This window comes from Rhinolophus sinicus, linkage group LG06, assembly GCF_036562045.2.
Source record: "Rhinolophus sinicus isolate RSC01 linkage group LG06, ASM3656204v1, whole genome shotgun sequence".
Lineage (NCBI taxonomy): Eukaryota > Metazoa > Chordata > Mammalia > Chiroptera > Rhinolophidae > Rhinolophus > Rhinolophus sinicus.
In genome coordinates this window covers 82,839,551-82,862,296 of record NC_133756.1, presented here as the reverse complement: position 1 = coordinate 82,862,296, position 22,746 = coordinate 82,839,551, and the positions used below count along the sequence as shown (strand labels likewise).

General features: G+C 37.1%; 1 protein-coding gene across 3 annotated transcripts in view; it reads right to left on the bottom strand.

The window, feature by feature from the left end:
* The window catches only part of SIK3 (SIK family kinase 3), a 244,763-nt gene that overhangs the window by 76,689 nt on the left and 145,328 nt on the right, over positions 1–22,746 (bottom strand). For all 3 annotated transcript variants that reach the window (XR_012497380.1, XM_019713625.2, XM_019713626.2), the window contains exon 4: positions 3,951–4,112. Coding sequence is in view for 2 of the 3 variants with exons in the window: in XM_019713625.2 (XP_019569184.2) it covers positions 3,951–4,112 (162 nt within the window). In the remaining variant the exon portion in view is untranslated. The remainder of the gene's footprint in view (positions 1–3,950; positions 4,113–22,746) is intronic.

The window sequence follows — 22,746 nt, the reverse complement described above, 5'->3', positions numbered from 1 at the left end:
GGCACGGTAACAGTCTAATGGAATTTTACAAACTGAGGTGGTTTCTTCCTCCTCTGAACTCCTATGGTAATTAGACTGTACAATTAATGTGACAATGAATCACAATGTGCCTTGTAACATCTCTTCTATTGTACCAAACTATAATTTGGTAGCTAAATCTGCTGTCACCCAGGAATACAGGCGACCTGCTGAGAGAGCCACGTGTGCCACCCCAGTCCTTCACCTGCTCCTCTGTGGATCTTCACACATCTGAGCATGAAAAACAAAATGTTGGAGGCCAAAATCCTATTCTTATCCCAGAGTTAGACTCTACATGAAAACAAATTTGCATCAGTGCTCTTTATAAAATAAAATTCAAAGCTTTGGAAAGTTAAAGCTGTGTGTTTCGGAAACACTAATCTTTTCTAAGTAAGCTATATTTGCATGCCAATATGATGAAATTAAATGATATATGTGAAAATGCTTTGCAAAGTACTTTATAAGTGTGTAAAATATAATTTCAGGGTTATTTAACTTCTCAAAGGTCTAAGTGTTTTTCCCCTAGAAAGACTGTAAATTCTTTAAGGTAGGAGTCACGTCTTACACTTTCTTTTTTCTATGACAGCTGAGCAAAGAACCTTTGTTAACAGTTAAGATTGTAGTTAACCACTATAAAATCTTTGTTCTAGACTTGGTAATTTTGCCTTCCAGAAATAAATTCTTTATTCTGAAAACAATCAATGCTTATTCTGGTTACTAATGATAGAAACATCGTTTAAATAATTCTATAGAAGACAGGTTTGCTACTTCCATTAAGAAGAATTTTTTTAATTCTAAAACTAGAAAGAAAACAAAGTTATTCACCTAGGTTTTATTCTTTCTAGAAATAGCAATATAACAAAGATTCATAGATAAGAATTGAAGCACAAAAACTCTTAAACCATAGAATGATGTTGGGTCTTTTAATACCTGTAACTAAAGTTTACCTGTCATATCCAGAAAACACATATTCTCTTGGAGAGGGCTTGCATGGGTTTTTATAACAGCTAGATTTTTTTTAATAGTATCAAGTATGAAATATAAATTGCCACATTAATTCATACAAAAAGTAAAAATAAATGTAAACACAAACATCCCCAGAACAACTTATTCACCTTCTATATTTGAACAGGATGTATAATCCCCTTTTCATGAAAACCACTTAGGTAAACACTGGCATAAGGAAAACATGAATTCCTTAAATTTCCCAATCTTAATTTTGGTTAATTCCACATTAATTTGCCACTATAACACATCTAATGATAAATCAGGTGCTTAAGACTAACAATATTTTAAATAAAACAAAAATCCTCTTTTCTCTCTGGTGTTTCTTTCATATGTAGTAAGTAGCTCCTTCTTACTGAGATTTATAATAATTCATCAGAAAGACCACTGAAAGTTCAGATATCTGAAAGTTACTTTTAGCTTTTAGAATAAAAGGTTGATTTCATTACTTATCTGACCTTATCCTGTCAGAACCATCCAACCTACCTCTTCAAAATTAGTCATGCTGTAGTCAGCTTCAACTAGAAGCATTTCTCCCACTGGTTCATTAAGTTCAAAGAAGACCTGGCAGATGAGAATGGGAATTCGATCTAATTTATGTATAAGAAACGTAGTTCAGGCAATGACTTGAGAAATTAAATAATGGTGGCAGTTAGGAAAGAACACCTGAGCAAAGACAACGTTAGTAGCAAAATTAGAGGTGTTCATTTATTTTTTGCTTTGCTCTAAAAACAAATAATAAAAATGCAGACTTTGGGTTCATGAATTTAAAAATCTTGCCAAAGTATATGTATTAACACAGAGAGACCAAGGCTGGCTGCCAGCACCCGTAGGAGTCTGTAATTGTGCAACAGCAGGTAAAAACTCTTATTGTCACTACATGTGTTTGTTTTAACAATTAACAAAGAAAAGCATTTAAAAATCTCCTTACCCAAATATTTGTCAGTAGAGTTTCTAATTTCAATTATCACTGACCAGTGCTTTTACACTTGGTTTCTCAATGCAAAAACTAAAAGCCATACAAATTTCCCTAACTAAATCAAAATGATTCTAAATTCAAAATCAAGAACCAAGGAAGCATTAATTTTTTTTTAACCTTTGGTCAGTGGAGGTAGAATAAAACTGTAGAAGAAATTTACCTCTTTGAACTTCTTTTAGCTCTAAATCAATACTCCAAAGACTATAACAACATTTGTGGTAGTCTAAATAATAGCCGCACCCCGCACCCCCCCCCCCAAAGACATCGATGTCCTAATCTATGGAACTTGTGAACGTGTTACCTAAGTAGTAAAAGGAACTTTGATACATGTGGTTACGCTAAGGATCTTGAGCCGGGGAGCCAGCCGGGGATTACTCAGGAGGGCCCAATGCCATCGTGTGAGCCTCATCCTTCTACTACACCAGTTGCAGGATCAGATCAGGAGTGGCAGATGTGACACTGGAAGCAAGAGGTGGAGTGATGTGAGGAAGGGGCAGGAGCCAAGGAATGCAGGGGCCTCTAGAAGCTAACAAAAGCAAGGAGATGGATTCTCCAGAGCCTCCAAAAGGAACCAGTCCTACCAATACCTTGATTTTAGCCCCATAAGACTCAATTCAGATTTCTGATCCCCAGAATTGTAAGATAATAAATTTGAGTTATTTCAAGCCACTAAGTTTGTGGTAATTTGTTATAGCAATAATAGGAAAATACAACAAATAATTACAAAAGAAGGTTTGAAATTGCCAGGCCTTGCCACGCTACCTACCTCTGTGGGAACTGCCAGCATCTAGAGAGCTTTGGAGACTATAAAACAGACACAATGGCAAAAGAAAACATAATTTTATGTAAGATTCAAAAAAGCATCTAATTCCTGCCTACTATGTACTGAGCAAGTGCAGGACTCAAAGAGCTTAGAACTATGTGAAAGTTCTAAACAAGAATACATCCATCAGCCGACTTAGATACATAAAAAGCTAAGATGATGTTCCAAGGGTGTAAAAGTAGAGCCTAGAAAAAGTGAACAGACTTATCTACACAAAAGAAATTATCAGAAGAGGATACACATATAAATATGAACTCTCATATTTATATAATATAAATATGACCTATATTGTAAACATTAACTTTCAACTCCCACCCTATTAAAGAGTGAAATCTTTAGAATTGTTTTTCACCTTGACTTTTCAAGGCAATTATATTTTAGCTTTACTTTAGTTTTCTATATGAGATTTTCTCCCTTCTTATCTGGGAGATGGGGGACATACAATGCAATACCAAAAATTGTAAGACACAGAAATGGTTTATTTTCATAAACCATTATTTTCATACTTAGTTTTTATACAGACTGCAGTCACTTTCTTCTATCAATAGGTGGTGGGCTTGTTACTGATTAGGCAAATGCCGATAGTTTACTAAAATTGAAGAATGAGTAATCTGAGGCAGTGATAAGTGCTGTTTAGGCACTGTCAGATGAGCAGATGAGGAAATTTGAGGAAACAGAGATGGACTATCTTCAAATTACTGTAAGATCTAGCCTTAAATCACCATAAAACTACAGTCTATGGAGTAAGTATGCTCTGTATTAGCAGTGACATAAGTCAACCATCTCAAGTGAGGCTGAGAGAGTATATAATTTTAGCAGTTCTTCTTCCTACTTTATTTTATATTTTATTCCTTATTATTTAAAAGGTAACTGTCAACCAAAATAATAGAATTTTAAATTTCATCCTTTTCCTTCTTTCCTCCTAGCAACTTTCCATCTAATACTACATGAAAAATAACAAATATATTTTGAAAACTTATCAGTTTTCAAGCCACATACAAATAAAATCCTTTATTTGCACAATATTTCTTTCTGAATAGATGGAAATAGACAACCCCCTTGCTTTAAGAACCCTGAAGGAAAAGCTCCTTTATTCCTATTTCACATCCTCAACAGGCCTCTCACCTGCTATTTTGATATTCAGATTGGCATCCAGAAGCAAATTTTCAGCTTTTAGATCACGATGAACAATGTTCCGACAGTGACAAAAAAATACAGCTGCGACAATCTGTTTGAACTTTCGGCGGGCCTCCTTTTCTGCCATTCTTCCATGGGCCACCAGGTGGTCTGCATGGAGGAAGAACACAGTCAATTCTCATTTTGAACACGTATAATTTCAAAAGGTAGGTGTAAGGAAGGATGCAAGGGGGACCACCAAATGAATGACTTAAAAGAAGTGAAATAAAAAAAATACAAAACAGCACACGTAGAGTCCTGGTTTGTAGCTACGAAAATTCATTAATAATCAGTACGCAAAGTATTTTAAGTAGAAATCCTGCTATATATATAAGTATGCATAAGAATACACTTGCCTTACCATAGGGGGAAAAAAGAGTTCTGAGGGACATAATGCTATTTTTCAAAGATCATAAATAACCCCTAACACCTTCCTTTTCATATCTCCACTGCAAAAGTTTACACAGGCTCAGCACACACACACTTGAAGATAAGTATCAACAATATTTCCTGTGCTAAAGGGTGAGTCTAAAAGCAGAGTCATAATAATCAATAATTTCAGAAAGAGTGGAAAGAAATTAGTCATCACTTAGGGGGAAAAACTGCTTATACAGGACTCTGTTTAGGCTAATATCTCTTCTGCTTTCTCAGTTTTACAGTTTGACATAAAAATGTATTTATCTAGTGACTAATCTCTGTAATGCATAAGAGTATGCCAGCACCCATCGTTATATCTGCATTTATTGCGCTTACTAAGTAATATTAAAACTATATTATTAATTTTACAGATAACATCAATAGAAAACCAAGTAAATTTTCTACTACTTTAAATAATTTCATTGGCTATGTTGCTAACTAAGGTATACAGCAAAAGAATTTACATGTGATTAACTTTGTAATACTATAAATCAGGCTATCTTCTACATTTAAAAATGAAATGATTGACCTATAAGCAATACCATAAGTTCTTTAAGTATTTTTTTCTAGTAGTGGCAGTAGGTTTATACTGCACCAATGACATACATATCTTTAACCTAGTTCTTCATGTAACCAACAACATATACAGGCAGGTCATAACAGCTGACAGGATTAGAAATGTTAGCGATAATACAATTTGCTTTGTTTGAAATTTCTAATAGTTTCACCATCAGCACTATTCTTAAACCAACACATTTGCCATTATAAGTATCCTGAGATAGTGGAAAAGTGAAAAATTAGACAATATAAATAAATGTATTAGTGTTTATCAATAGCAGTTTTAGTAATACTACTCAAACGCTTTGGTGCCATCTCAATCACCAATAGGACAGTCGAGTATATCTGTTCTTCATTACAAAGATGAAGTTTGAAATAAAACATATTGATGTACTGGTAATGACTGCTAAGACTAAGAACTTATAACAAGAATTGGGGGTGGGGGACGTCCTCGAAGAAGAGGATCTAAATGACAATCCATCTACATAGTAGATTTTCAAATAATTCAAACTATATTCTGACCACAAAGAACATAAAATTTGAGACCAAAAATACAGTGATTTTAATAAAAATGTTTTATAAGTAGATCATTTCAATTATTAAGAAAAACTCCCGCACCCCAAAGGAATTGCTATAATTGGTATGGTTATCAATGACCCATACATAAGATCTTTGAAGCATTTCCCTCAAAAATAATCATTATTATGGCCAAGATTACCAATTTAGTAAACAAAGGAGAAAACAAGAAGTCTTCTACTTAGAAGTTAAGACAACTGGAATACAGCTTTCTATGGGAGTTTAGAGGTGGAGATAAATGAGCTCACACTCTGGTGTGTTTAGGCTTCTGGTGAGACCTGTCAAATGAACTTGAAACAACACAAAGTCCCTAACTAGGGACAGCAACTTAATAGAAGCTGTAAAAAAACTGGACATCGATCAGATGTACACGCTATGTTTTATTTCACCTGCTCTTTTGACCCCCCGTTTCTCTTAACCCAAGGCCTAATTATTCTAATAATATGTTTAGCTGCTAAATTTTGTCTAATTAAAGAGCTTTGAAGAGACAGCTATTCTTGAGAAACATAAAAATAAACCCTTATGAAGGTTTACCATCAGAAGCTCATTTGGCCAACCCATCCCTTAATTAAAATGCCCAAGAGACATTCGTCTGGCAGTAAATACTAATTACCAGAACACATCAAAGAGCTTCTTAAATACAACAGAATGATTAATTTAGTGATTTCCAAAATAAGTGATTTTCTTTTATTTAAAAAAAACCTCTGTATTTTCTAAGTACTTTGTTTTCCTAAAATGATTGGAAAATTCTCAAAACACAGGCTAGGAGCTGGTGGAATGCAGCCCAGTTCTCTCTACAATGACATGTTGTCCTTGGACAAATCATTTATACTGCCCATATCCTCACCTCTTGATCTGCTAAACAGAAATAAACTGTGTTACATGCTATGGCCAAAGAAAGGATAGCTGATTTGGGAATAAACCTGTGTTTTGATTAATAGTTATAGATGACATAACTTTAAAGACATTTAAAAGGCTATTTTTAAAGGTCTACTCAATACACTATGGAGAATATTTAAGCATTTGATTAACAGATCATGGGGTTCTTCAGGATGCTGTAGTGCTTGAAGGTGACTATTATATACATCAATCGTCACTGTAATATAGTTGCAGTTAAAAGGTATTTGTGACAGCACAGTGAAGAAAACAGCTTAAACTATATACTATTTTTCCTAAAGATATTTACAGTATCCTTACATTTGGGAATATAAAGAAAATATACAATCACTAAAAACAAAAATGTTGGCTGCGGACATCAGATGTTTTCTCCTAGCCATCGTGTTTAATGGTCCAGTTGTCTGCTCTTCAGGAGCATTACGCTCTTTTCCACATACAGGAACGTCTTAATGGCTCAATGTCATTCACACTTTAGCCTCTGCTTTTATTTTTGCCCATCTTAGTACCACCCCCACCCCTATCCCGTTAGTTTGCTTTCAGTATAAACCTACTGGGTCTAGTGGGTGTGCCAGGAAGCCAGCAGCCTATAGTGGTTTTCAGTTCCCGCTGAAATTGCCTTTCAGCTGCCAGAGGACAAATAGCTCCTTTATGTTCATGTGTGCTCTAGAGGCAGTAAGCAAAAATTCTTCAAGCTCAAATGTGATATTTTACTTTCAGCGAGGAAACCCAAAGCAGTAACCAGACTGGACTTAATGAAGTCACAGCATTTGAATAAAGACTGGGGTAGTTTCAGAAAGGCAAATGAAACAAAATGGTTCTTGAACCACTCAATATTCTGAATCTTGTCAGGATAAACCCCAGCTGCAAGGAACTCTAAAGAGTAGTCTGCTTCTTCCAGGCAGCTCTCCTAAATACTGGGTGAGATACCACCCACATCTTCAGTCCCAAACGTCCTACACTGTAGCCATGACCCTAGCTTCCGGTATTCCCACACTCCTCCCAGGCCGAGTCCAAACAATCTTCAGTTGGACACCTGCTGCATAAACAGCTAAAGTCCTGCGGCACTATCAGTTAACTACTTACCTATTTAGTGGTCACTCTATGTCTCAGCAAATTTAAAGTTTTTCTCTGTCACAACTTCACTCCAACCATTTCAAACCAGACAAGGATGAGGTGACTCTCAGTTAAAAGGAGAAAATGGTTCTCTTGTTTCAAGCTCTTACCAAAGTAGTCTTAAGTTCTCTTTCTCACTTTCCAACCATCATGAACCACTTGGTACTGGATTTCTTTAACCTATTTTATCTGCTCATCCACACACACACACACACACACACACACACACACACACACACACAAGTTAGTGACACTATGGGATTTATATAGTTCATGAGCAATAGTATTACTAGAAGTGGAGGAAATAAATTCAGAAGTTTCAAAAGTATTCGAGCACCAGCATGTATAAAATTTGCTTCAGAATTCAGTTTGCAATTTTGTTCCAATCTGACTCAGGAAGAAATATCTTGTGGTACACTTAGATTCTAACCTTTCAAAATGCAAAAATACACATAAGGCAGTCTTAACTTCCCTAGCCCAGCTTCACTGGAGTGTCAGAGGCAGGCCACTAATGGGATAGTGGTGGGGAGCCAACATTTCTTTAAATAAGTCACTTTCCCACTATAAACAGACAGTGTCCCCATTTGTCTGCTAAGTAAGTCTACAACTAAAAACTGATCCAGAACACTAGCTGAAAATGAACATACCCTGACAGGAGGTCAAGCAGCAGGGCAAAAGCTTTTCATTTTTCATGATGAAGAAACAACCTAGTCTAGAATGGGGAAAAGGTAGCCATGTGTTCTTAGCTTAGGCAGCCACCTGAAAAAGTCTGCCAATTCCAAGCTAACCACAGCAAGTAGTTCTTTGCTTTGCCACTCTCTTCTACCATTTCTTCTTTCCAGGCTCATGGAGACTTCTTGTTTATGAAAACAAATGCTTCTTTCCAAAAGAGGTAGGGCTAGGCCAATATAACTCAGATACCTGGGAGGTTAACAAGAGTGTACTCAATTTAATATCATACTGTCCCTAACTCTTGTAGGCCCCAAGCTGCCACTGACTAGAGGAAGAGGGTTTGTTATTTTGTTTTCCTTCTGAAGAAACTACTTCATACCAGGCTTCTTTACGTGTTGCTGTTTCCTGTTACTATCTCTTTTCTTCATTCTTCCAGTTGCCAAAAATCTTGGTGTCACCTTGCATTCTCTTTCTCCCATACCACACATTCAATCCATCAGCAAACTGTATTAACTCTACCTTCAAAATAGATCCAGAATTCAACTATCTCTCACCCCTATCCTCACCCCACTCTAGTGATACCAACCTCGTCCAAGAGCCACCATCTTCCTCCTGGATTCTTGTAATAGCTTCCTAATATTACTCCTCACTAGTATGCCTGTTTCTGCCCTTGGCCCCCGTGATCTACTCTCAAAACAACAGCCAGAGTAAGAATCCTTTTTTAAAAACTTTTATTTTGAAATAATTACAGATTCACAGGAAGTTGTAAAGCTACTACAGGGAGATCCCATGTATTCCTCACCCAGTTTTCCCCAATGGTTAAATCTTACCTAATTATCGAACAATATCAAAACTCAGAATTTGACATGGGAGCAACGGGTGAATACTTGTATACGTCATCTTATGACACTTATGACACGTGTACATTTGTGAAACTACCCTGCAATCAAGATACAGAATTATTTGGAGTTACTCATTACTGAGTATTCCTGCAGGTATAAAAGCAAAAAGCACACTATCTTTTCTTCTGTCTATTCCAAAAAAAATAAACTTTTCCCTTAAGGTTTTGAGAAAACACAATTTCTTTGTGAAACAAGATATGATTTAGTGTTAAGTTTTAAACTAGAACCATTGTTATTTTTTCTTATATCTCCTCACTACATACAACAGAGTGCTCTGTATATGACGGATGCTTAATAATTACAGATTAGCTCAAGGAATACCAATCAGAGAAAAGTCTATAAACTTTTAAAAAACATTTTTCATTCTTCATTCCGCCACTAAACAAAGTTTATTAACCAAGCACTGTTTATGTTAAGTCTTTATTTAAAAACATGCTATTCTTTTTATACGAAGTTCATTCACATTAATGTATAAAAGGAGGATTTGTTTTCATATAGCTTCTTTAACAAATACTTCTAGACTAAACATAAGCCCAGGCAGCCTGTGAAACAGGATCCCATATATTTCAAAAGGCCTTTCAAGAATGTCATTCAGACTTTCCTGATGTAGTGCAAATGTTTCTTGTGCTACACCAGCATACTAGTAGCAAAAGTGAGTTGGCTAATTTTGTAACAGAGATTCTTCTCTGATTCCTAGCATAATCTGCAGGCTCCAATCAAGCTCATTCTTTAAAATCCAGCTCAGGGCCGGCCCAGTGGCTCAGGTGGTTGGAGCTCCGTGCTCCTAACACCGAAGGCTGCCGATTAGATTCCCACATGGGCCAGTGGGCTCTCAACCACAAGGTTGCCGGTTCAACTCCTCAGTCCCGCAAGGGATGGTGGGCTCCGCCCCCTGCAACTAAGATTGAACACGGCACCTTGAGCTGAGCTGCCTAACAGATGGCTCGGTTGGTTGGAGCTTGTCCTCTCAACCACAACGTTGCCAGTTCGACTCCCACAAGGGATAGTGGGCTGTGCCCCCTGCAACTAGCAACGGCAACTAGACCTGGAGCTGGAGCTTAGTTGTGCCCTCCACAACTAAGACTGAAAGGACAACAACTTGAAGCTGAACGGCACCCTCCACAACTAGGATTGAAAGGACAACAACTTGACTTGGAAAAAAGTCCTGGAAGTACACACTGTTCCCCAACAAAATCTTAAAAAAAAAAATAAAAAATCCATCTCAAAGGTCATTTCTCTGAAGCTTTTCCTAATTTACTCACTTACCCTAGAAGAACTTGCTCTATAATTTGTGTCTAATGGCATTAAATCTATATACCTCTACATAATCAGTGAACAATTGTATTACAGTTATTTCTTAACATGTGTGTCTTCCCTTCTCAACCAGGTATTCTTGGTCCATGGATAGGTTTTGGTCCACGAATCCTTGCAAGGTGTAGAAGATAGGCATAGTGTGCTTCCATTTGAGTAGGAAAGAAGAGGAAATACAAATATGCATGTGTGTGAACATGTATACAAATTTTTTTTTCCAAAAGGAGTAATATTAAGCGAAAAACTTTTTAAAATGGTCACTTATGGAGGATAGAAAAAGGGGTAGAATCTAAACTTTTCTGAAACTACCCAGTTTTATAGTTTTAACCTTGGAAACATGTCTTAAATTATTCAAACAATATAGAATTGAATCAAACAAGAAAAAGCAATTTTAAAAATGGAAAGCAAACTGGAAAAAAAGGAACCTAACTGCAAGTTATGACATAATCAACCAGAAAACAATTTTTTAAGTAACAATAAAACACAGTATTTTTCCTATGCATCCTTAATAGGATATATCCTAAGAACAAAAAGAACCAGTAGTCTCCTTAATATTTGTAGTAATACTGGTATTGCTCTGAATCAATCTTGCCCTCAGTCTCATAACAAGTATGTAATTATGTTGAAGTCATTTGGAACCACAATATTCAGCATAAGAGAAAGGCGATATAAATACATAATATTGAAGAAGGAAAAACCTGGAATCCTAAATTTCAATTGAAATGTTAGTACAAATTCATCTTTTACTTTTCTCTACATGAAAAATATATATTTCCTATCTCTGTACCCTGAAAAGGCCTCTAGAGAAACAGGCAATGACAACCAGTTGTCACAATAAGCATCCTAGGGCCTCCAAATGCTTTTTTCTACTTGAAGGAACCAGAGCTCCTAGGAGAAATGTTTGATTCCAGGTCTGAGACAGGAAATGTTCAAGGTAAGCTTGGGACACCTTACCGAAAAGCAAGGAAGCTATCAGACTTGGAACTGTGTCAAAAGGACACAGGAGTCAACTTGCAAAGACTCCTACTGGCTAAGTGGAATAATTTGAGCATAAAAATGTCAATGACTCAGTGGACTAAAACACATCAAATGTATTAAAATCCGTAAGTTCATAATGATATTACAAAATAAACAAATAAAATCACCTCACTGGTGACAACTGGAGATTGCTAGGATGCCAATTTATTAATCTGAAATTTAATACATGAAAGAAAATCAAGGATTTATTTTGCCTTTATTATAGTTTCTAAACAGTTTATAGGCAAAGTTCTTTACAGAAGAATTATAGCTAATAAATACAGAAAGAATGAATTAGAAAATTACCATTTTGCAACTTCTAATGAAATAATATATCTAGGCAATTAAATAATAAGAGTGGCTAAAACATTAGGTCAGAGATTGATGGGAAACTTTATAAAACTTTATACATCACTAAAAATGGAGAAACCAGACATTCTACAACATTTGAAATGATGCAATAGGAAGACTATGAAGTGTTTTTGCCCCCGCCCTGTCCAAACTGACCCGTATTTAATCAAACCACTTTATGAGAAATAGTGAGGTAGAGGAATGTGTTAAATGACACAATAAGGATCCAAATCCAGAATATGGGAAATATCACAAGACAATCCAGTTTCTTCAACAAATAAATGGCATAGAAAAAAATGTGAGTGTTTGCAGAAGGGGTTGTTGCAAATTATTAAAAATTTAAGACATCAACTCAATGAAGTATGTACTTTGTTACATCATGATTTGAACAAACTAAAAAAGATGTTTTGAGATAACTGGAGGAAGCTAAACATGACCTACCTATTAGTAAAAATTTATTGTTAATTTTATTGGCTGTAAGGATGGTATTGCTGATTATAGTTCTGATTATGAAACAGTAGCCGACACTGGATTTACTCTCCCACTTTACCCAAATATAAAAGTTGGACTGTCTGCAGACATTGGACAATAACCAACAAAAGGCTATGATTCTTCAGAGAAAGAATGCATCAGAGATGAGCCCCATATTCACCCCAAACTACAACCTAAGGAAACAGAGCCCTAGTGAAGAGAACCAGGTCAGGGTAGAGAAACAGATCAGAGTTAGGGGTTACTAAGGAAGCTTGGCTTTAGGCAGGATAGCAGAGAAGGAGGGAGAAGCAGAAAAGAACATCAAAAATTAGCATTTGTAATTCTACTCAGGTCCTTGGCCAACTCACACATTGCCCATGTACAAAGCAAGACTATGGGAGGCTTAGCAGAAACAATTTCTCGGAGGATGAAAGCTAAAAAGAAAATTTTACATGTTACACAGTGCTCATAATATGCTGAAGTTCAGGTTTGGCTTACAAGGAAAAGAACTTTGTTAATATTCTAGGTACTCAGCTGAGACCCCAGAAGACAAGACTCTAGGAATAAGGGCTGTGCCATAGTCCTAAGGGCAAAACAAAAACAGAAACACCCTAACAAAGCCTCAAGTCAAGAATCAATATGATCCATCTGTAACTTAACCGCCTGCCATAGCAATCTCACCACTACAGAAGATAATATAATCCAGTCTCTATAACATGTCACCCTTAATATCCAGCATACAACGAAAAATTACTAGACATGGGAAGAAGCAGAAAAATTGACTGATAATCAAGTAATTAAACTCAACAGAAGCAGAACCAGAGATGACACAGATATCAGAATTAGCAAGAACAGATTTCAAAATGATTATGATTAATACATTTAAGAAAACACAGCTCTTCCAGTCAAGATGGAAGAAAAGGTAAACGTTGTGCTTGCCTCCAATTACGAACACATCAAAATTACAACTAAAGTACCACTAAAATTACAACTAAAGAACAACCATCATTGAGAACTGATGGAAACCTAACTGAACAGAAGTCCTATTACTAAGGATATATACAAGATGTCACATCAAGACTCGTAGGAGAGGCAGAGATGCAGAACGAGTTGGTCCCACACCTATGTGTGGTGGTTCAAATTGGGAGAGATATCTTGGCTGTGGAGGTTTTCCCTGTGGATCGAGGTGGCCCAGCCCCACATTAGGCTCCACAGCCCAGGGTTCTAGTGCTGGAGATAGAAGTCCCCACAACTTCTGGATGTGAAAACCAGCAGAGATTGAGGCTGAGTGAGATGGAGGGCTGCTGGAATACCAGGTGTTCTACTTAAAGGGCCCCCACACAGACATTCTTGCTGATGGAATCACTCATTCAGAGTTCCAGTGCTGCGGCAGCAGCTAGAAAGGCACAAGGGAGGAACTGAATTGTCTGGCTTCAGAGTGAGGACCGGAGGGGCAGCTTTCTCCCAGACAGAAGTGCTGGCAGAAGCCATTGTTCCTTTGTTGAGTGCTCCCCCTACCCAGCATGCAGACACAGGCAGACACCATATCGGAATTACCATCAACCTAGCTAACACCATTCACTGGCCAGACCCTGTTGATTCCCTGTGACCCTGCCCCCACCCAACTTTTGGGTCCACCCAAGCCTCTTCCAGTGGCTTTTCCATACAAACAGCCTATCTTAGCTCATGCTAGGCACTTTCTTAAAACCTCTCAAAGGTTCACAAACCCCAAACAAGCAGCATCTGGCCTCAGCATCTGTCCCATACCTCTTGCTAAGCAGCCCCAAGCCAAGAACTAGTGATAGCCCACCTCAGTTCACAGCTTAGCCTCTCCCAGGCACCTCCAAGACCAGCACAAGTGGCAACTATCTGCAGATCACCTTGTAGCTCATACCAAGTGGCCCCAGGCAGGGCACAGGCAGCAGCTGACGTTGGCCTGCACCAGAGCCCCTCTCAAGAGGCCCCAGAAACCATAAATCCAGTGACCAGCTTCAGACCACATCGGATCACTACCCAACCACTTACACAAACAACACACCCAAAGAGCAGACTGGGCAGGCACCAGAGCCCTGCTAAAGTGAATCATGTGCCATAGAGTCTGCCCCTGCAGAACAGCTCCTCCACTGTAGTCACAGCGAGTCCTCACAACCAATTAGCCTGAGGGTCAACCTCTCCTACTGATGTACCAACAGCAATCAAGCCTCACAACAGGAGGGCACAAACAACCCACATAAGGGACACACCTGGAACACTCAGCTCAGATGACCAGGGAGACTGAGCCACTGGGCCACACAGGACACTTACTACGTAATGTCACTCTACTAAGACTGGGAGACATAGCAGCTCTACCTAATACATAGAAACAAACACAGGGAGGCAGCCAAAGTGGAGAGACAGAAACATGTACCAAATGAAAGAATAGAACAAAGCTCCAGAAAAAGAGCTAAACAAAATGGAAACAAGCAATCTACCAGATGCAGAGTTCCAAACACTGGTTATAAGAATGCTCAGTGATCTCAGGGAGAACTTCAACAAAGAGATAGGAAACATAAAAACGAAGATAGAACACATTAAAAAAAAAGTCAGAAATGAAGAATACAATAACTGAAATGAAGAATACATGAGAAGGAATCAACAGTAGATTAGATGAAGCAGAGCATCAAATCAGTGATTTGGAAGGTAAGGTAGCAGAAAACACCCAATCAAAAGAGCAAAAAGAAAAAAGAATCCCCCCCCAAAAAAAAAAGAGAGGAGAGTTTAAGGGGTCTCTGGGACAACATCAAGTGTACCAACATTCGTATCATAGGGGTACCAGACGGAGAAAAGAGAGGAAGGAATTAAAAATGTATTTGAAGAAATAATAACGGAAAACTTCCCTAACCTGGCAAAGGAAATACACTTACAAGCTCAGGAAGCATAGAGAGTTTCAAACAAAATGAACCCATAGAGGACTACACCAAGACACATCATAATTAAGATACCAAAGGTTAAAGACAAAGAGAGAATCTTAAAAGCAGCAAGAGAATGCAGTTACCTAGAAGGGAGCTCACATAAGACTGTCAGCTGAGTTCTCAACAGAAACTTTGCAGGCTAGGAGAAACTGGCATATTATTGAAAGTGATGAAAAGCAAGAACCTACAACCAAGATTACTCTACCCAGCAAAGCTATCATTTAAAATCAAAGGACAGAAAAAGAGCTCCACAGATAAGAAAAAGCTAAAGGAGTCCATCACCACCAAACCAGTATTACAAGGAATGTTAAAGGGACTTCTTTAAGAAGAAAAAATGATCTAAAAAATGAATAAAATGGCATTAACTACATATCTATTATCACATTTACTCTAAATGTAAATGAATCAAATGCTCCAATAAAAAAACATAGGGTGGCTGAATGAATACGAAAACAAGACTCTTACATATACTGCCTATAAGAGACTCATTTCAGAACAAAAGACACACAGACGGAAAGTAAAGGGATGGAAGCAGATAGTTCATGAAAATGGGGGGGAAAATGTTGGGGTAGCAATGTTTACACCAGACAAAATAGACTTTAAAACAAAGGTTGCAACATGAGAAAGAAAGACCCAGCAATCCCACTTCTGGGTATTTATCCAAAGAAACCCAAAACACTAATTTGAAAAACATATGCATCCATGGTCACTGCAGCATTATTTACAATAGCCAAGATACGGAAGCAACTTACGTGTACATCAATAGATGAATGGATAAACAAGAAGTAGTACATACTATATACAATGGAATATCACTCAGCCATTAAAAAAAAAATTTGCCATTTGCAACAATACGGATGAACCTAGAACGTAAGTCAGACAGAGAAAGACAAATGCCATATAATTTCACTTAAATGTGGACTATAAATAACAAAATACATACACAAACAAAACAGAAACAGACTCATAGATACAGAGAACATTTTAATGGTTGCTATATGGGAGGGGGAAAGGGGTAAAAGATTATGAACAAATTGATAGCTACAAAATAGTCATGGCTATGTAATGTATAGCATAGGGAATATAGTCAATAATATTGTAATAACAATGTATGGTGTCAGATGGGTACTAGGCTTATCAGGGTGATCACTTCGTAAGTGACATAAATGTTGAATCACTAAGTTGTACATCTGAAACTAATATAATATTTTATGTCAACTGTAATTGAAAAATAAAAAATTACTACAAAAAGTTTTAAAAAATGGAATCTATCATTTGTATGCCTATGTTCATAACAGCGTGACGTGCAATAGCCAAAAGGTAGAAATAATCCATGTGTCCATCTATGATGAATGAATAAACAAAAAGTGGCATATACATTAAATGGAATATTAGTCAGCCTTAAACAAGAAATTTTCACACATGCAACGTGGACGAATTTATTTCATTGTGAACATTACGCTAAGTGCAATAAGCCAATCACAAAAGGACAAATACTGTGATTACACTTATATGAAGTACCTAGAGTAGTCAAAGTCATAGAGACAGAACACAGAATGGTGGTTGCCAAGGTCTAGGAGAGGGGTAAATGTGGAGTTATTGTTTAACAGATACAGAGTTTAATCTTGCAAGACGAAAAGAATTCTGTTGGATGGATAGTGGTGATGGTAGCACAATAATGTGAATATAATTATGGCACTGGATTATATACCTAAAAATGATTACAATTGTAAATTTTACGATCTGTGTATTTTAACGTAATTTTTTTTTTAAGTAGAATCAATTTCTCTCTCTCTCTCTCTCTCTCTCTCTCTCTCACACACACACACACACACAGAGAAACCAGCCCAGGAAATATTTTTAGGACATCAAAATTTGAAGGCACACTGAAATATAATGCACAAATTCCAAATATGAGATAAAAAAATCTCTGTATATAAGTCAAATATTTCTAAATATTATAATTAAAATATCTATATTTTTTTAGTAGTTGCACTTTGTCAGAGAAATTATGTTTTCAAAAAGAGGGTTGAAAAACAAATTTCAGAAACCCTCAGGAAAAATATTAATATAGAAGTTAGGCAAAAATATTCCTTTGGGACTCATATATACTCAATGCAGCAAAAATACTTTGCTCTTTTTCTGGGGCATTTATTTTTATGTCATGGTAGAACTAACAGGATGATCAGACAACTATGAATCGATGGTTAGCAGTAAAGTGAGGTCATCAAACTGTTGTTTTTAAGCACTAACACAAGTGGCTTCCTCATGCATCTTGAGCAAGTTGCAAATATAAATGCTAAAGTCATGCCTCATATTAAGAAAATACAGCCAAAAAATGAAAAATAATGAATGGGAAATTAATTGCAGAAGGAGATGGAAATTAACTGTTTTCATTCCAAGAGACTAAATGAAGTTCAGTGATACGGTTATTTGCTTCTGTCAGTTAAGCCTTAGAAAACAGCTAGTTTTTATAGCCAAAAGGAGTAAGTAATCTAGTGGGGAAAGAGTATTTTAGTCGTAAAGAGATATAGAATTTGAGAAGACTAAATAAGAAAAACCTGTTATTTAAATAAATAAATAAAATAAACCAGCACATAGTAGCGTGTTCAAATAAACAAATGTGACAGTATTCTTAAACATCTTAGGAGGGTGCAAGATAATACTTGTATACAAGTATAGGAAACACTTAACACAATATCTGGGACAGAATGGTTATGCAATTTAGTCTTTCCCATTCTCTGCCTTATTAGTCATTGAGTGTCTCATAGCATAGACATATGACTTTGTGAGAAGTTCTGGGTTCCATACATGTTGGCATCATTAGGAAATATTATTTTTTAAGATATCCATCATAAATCACACACACCCTTCAACAAACTAGTGTTAACTTAGTAACTTATTCTGAATGCCCATGAATTCTGCCTGGTATTCAGGAAACTTTTCTTGATAAAGTGCTGGATTTATGACTTTATAGTCTCAAAGAGGAAGTTTGGGGATATACATCTAAAGAAATCATACTGTGGAAGTTTTAAATTATGAGTTTAGTGGTTTACAAAACTAGCCAGTTTCTCAATTCTGTTTGTAAAATTAAACAGGCCCACATTGTCATGCAGCCCCTTTATGATACAGTGCTGAATGCTATGCAATAATCACCTCAATAAATCAATGGAATGAGTAATAAATGCTCATTCATAATCTTCCATATGACTTGCTCTGAAGTTATCCAGAAAACAAAAAGTTGTTTCCACCCATCAAAAACTAATTCAACTAAAATGTTATGGAATAACATGAAAATTCCATGCTCAACTTGGTTAATTGCATTGTGACACAATGAAATAAATTTACTGAGTGCCTACTATATGATAGACAACCACATTAAAGAATGAGGACACAGAGGAATAAGATTCAAATGCCACAATCTGCGACCTAGTGACATTCTTTGTCACTTAATTTTTTCATTCAACTGATCAACAATTATTTATTAAGCATGTATTCACTGTGGGTAGTATTGTAAGAACGAGAGATTTAGCAAGGCTCAAAAATGATCAAGTCCTTACTCTCATGATGCTTACATTTTAGTGAGGTGAGACAATAAGCACGTGGTGATAAGAACCAAGAAGAGAGTAATGGGCCAGTAGGAAGAATAAAATTTTACATGGCATGGCTGGCAAAGACCTACTAAGGCAACATTTGATAAGAGACCTGAAAGAAATGGAAGGAGGGACACGTGAATATCTAGAAAAAGAGTATTTCAGGAAGAAGAAAATGGAATATTTAAAGGCCTTAAACTGGGACCCTACTGGAGACTTAAATGAACAAAAAGGAGATGTCAATGTGAAAATGGGGAGAGAAGAAAGAGCTGAGGTCAGAGAGGTAGATGGAGGACAGATTACACAGTTTTATAGGCTATAGAAAGAACCATGTATTTATTCCAAATAGATGGGAAAGCCAATAGAAGTAGCTGATTCCACATTCATTTGGAAAAAATGAAAAGAAAATCTCTCTCTAGCTGCAACAAGGGAATCAGGGCAGATTCAGGGAGAGTGGTTAAAGGCTACTGCAGAGATCCTAGCAAGAGATCACTGTGACTGAGCCCAGGCTGACACTGACGGAGGCACTGAGAAGTGAACTCAGCATTTATTCAGAAGTTTGAGTCACCAAGGTTTACTGATGGATTTGGCATGAGGTATGAGAGTAAAAGAGAAATGACGTATGACTCTATAGAAGTTTTTGGTATGAGCAACTGGATGAACGGAGTTGCCATAATTGAGATGGGGAAGACTGATGAAAAGAGAAAGTTGGTAAGTGGAAAGCAAGACTTTAGTTTGCCTTAGACTGAGATGTCTTCTAGAAATCCAAGTGGAGATGTCAAGTAAACTATTGGAAATATAAATCTAGAGTTCAGAGGACAGGTTGGGCTGGAGATTTAAAATTTGGGAGCCAACAGCTTATTGGATCATATATAATCAACTAGGGAGGGGAGGGGAGAGGAGGGGAATGGAAAGGAGGGGAAGAACGGGGAGGAGAGAGGTCCAAGGACTGAACCGAGGAGCAGTCCAAACTTTTTCTGTCAGGAAGATGAGGAGGATCTGACAACAGAACCACCAGAAGAAAAGTGATAGCAGCAGACTACTGTCTAAATTTTCTAGTCTAGTATCAATAAATGACAAAGAAATTTTTTTAGAAAAAGAAAATACTTACTGTAATAGTATTACTATTAGTAATACCAATAGTATTACTATTACAGTAAGCATTACTATAGTAGAAGTATGTTCAAAGAAAGAATGAAAAAGGCAATTAACTCTGGCAAAATCAGGGCAGAGTTCACAGAAGGCATAACATTTGAGAAGGATCATGAAAGCTGAGTAGCATTGAATAGGGCAAAGGATAGCAAGGCTTTTGTATCTTGTGCCCCTGACACCCACTGATAATCACCCTTCCAACCCATTCTGAGACCAGTAACTCCTTTTTAAACCTCTTGAAGAAAAACAGGACAGTATTCCAATAGGAGTTAGGAAATAATGTAAGCTCTTCTAAGTCCTCACTAGCTTCACACTTCTATGGTATATGCTCGGGAATATGGTAAACCAACCCCTTCTTGCCTTCACAGTTGTCAGACCCTGAAATACAGTTCATAGTCTACTGCTCCACCCAAGATTCTGTCAGGCACTTAGGCAATATCAGTATCAACATCCATGACGATAATCTATTTGACAATTTAACCTCATAACTCCTTGAACCTTCTTTATCTCCAGTGAGTGACTTATATATAATTCTACCAAAGTTCAGCAACTATTCCTGTGGCCACATCTTGGACCTGTCTTTGCTTGATTATTTTTCTGCCTTTGAAATTCTGAACTCTAATAGTATATTCCCCACTCTCTTAAAATAGCATTCTAGATAAGCAATGTTGAAAAGAAGTAAGTTGTGAGCCATTGATATAATTTAATATTTTCTAGTAATCACATTAAAAAGTAAAAAGAAACTCATACGTAGATACAAAGAATATTTTGATGGTTGCCAGATGAGAGGGGGACTTTGGGGATGGGTGGCAAAGGGGAAGGGATTAAGATATACAAATTGCTAGTTATAAAAAAAAGTCAGGGGGGCGAGCACGTGGGGGAGCGGCAGGAGCTCAGGGCTGCAGGGCCCGGCCTCGGGGGCAGAGGCGGGGGGCGGGGGGCGGCGGTGGGCGTGAATTTTTTTTTTTTTCTAAATAGAAAAAAAAACAAAAAGAAGAAAAAAAAAGTCATGGGGATGTAAGGTACAGCAGACGGAATACTGTGGATAAAACTAATAACTATGTATGGTGTCAGATGGGTACTGGACTTGTTGGGGTGATCACTTTCTAAGTTACATAAATATCTACTCATTACGTTGTACACCTGAAACTAATATGATATTGTGTAGCAACTGTAAGTTAAAAATCTTTTAAATTAAAAAAATAATAAAATAAAAACCTTTGGGGGGGATAAAAGTAAAAGAATCACTCATTTTGAAATTGATGTTAATAGTTTTTATTTAACCCAATATATTAAAAATAAAATCAATACAATATGCAACCAACATAAATATTAGCAATGAGATGTTTTCTTTTTTTCATACTAAGTCTTCAAACTCGAGAGTCTATTTTATACTTACAGTATATCACATTTCAGACACCTAACTGTCTATAATCAAGGTGAAATGTAATTTTACCAAAATAAGAGTTGTGTTTAATGGAAAAATATTTTACACTGCATGTAGTAAAGAATTTGGTCTTGTCCAAAGTGAAAGTCTGGCCTTTTCCCCTAGCTTCTGGGCAGTAATCTCAGGCCCCCTGAAACATTATGCCTGATGGGAGTGTTTGCCTGGGAGTTTTGGGTCATGCCAAATAATCTAACAAAATGATTTAGCATGGGACTGGCTACCCATATAGTCCCCGGGTGGAGTCTGGCCACACTAGAAAGACCAACAATGTGACTTAGGGTGGGAGATTTGTCATGCAGTATCAATTGACCTGGAGACAGAGATCAACCATGTGGACCAAGCCTATGTAGAATAAAAACTGAACCTCAGCTGAGGTTCCCTATTGGCAATGCTCTATGCATATTATCACACATGGGTACCCGGAGAGTAACACATCCAGATTTCACAGGGAGAGGAAAACAAAAGCTTTGCAGATGGTACTTCTCATGGACTTTGTGCTTCTTCCCGTAGCTGATTTTAATCTGCAACGTTTCCCTGTAACAAACTGTAACTGTGAGCATTATAGCTTTCAGTGAATTCTATGAGTCCTTTTTAGCAAATTATCAAAGGTGGGGTGGTTTTGAGAATTTCTCTAATCTTCAGTTGATATCAGAAGTGAGGGTGGTCTTAGAGACTGTGCTCTAACTTTGTAGTCGGCTAACTCCCTCAGTTGGTCTAAAATTCTTGCACACTGCCTCAGTTCTTAAATGTAAATACAAATTAAATTCAAAATTCAGTTCCTCAGGTGCTCTGCGTACATTTCAAATGTGCTATACCAAAATCGGACCAGTAGTGGCTACTCTACTGAGCAGTGCAGTTTTAGATTTTTATCACTCTAATCCTTTTATGTCCAACACACTTGCTGTTCAACTTCACTTAGACCTCCACCTTTTCATATTTCTCCTATTTAACGTTATTCGTCCTGGTCTCACTTGCCCTCTCCCCCTTTCAGCCTAAGGCCAATGACCCACACATTAATTACTTTATTGTTAGGGGCCTCAATTCCTTTGTCACCTGCCTTTCTTTTATTGGCACATGTCTCATAAACCCAAACACTGGATCAGTCCAACAGTCTTTCTTATCCCATCTACCCACAGACAGCTGAGCATTGCGAAGAAAAACTAAAAACCATTCAATCTGTAAAATGAAATAACAAGTTCATGGCTTCCTATCTCTAGGGCCTTCAATCAGCTATTTTAGCGGTCCTTATGACTCCTTCTCTCACTCCCCCAAGCAGCTAATTTCACTGTCTCCATCCTCATCCAGGTCCCTATCCTC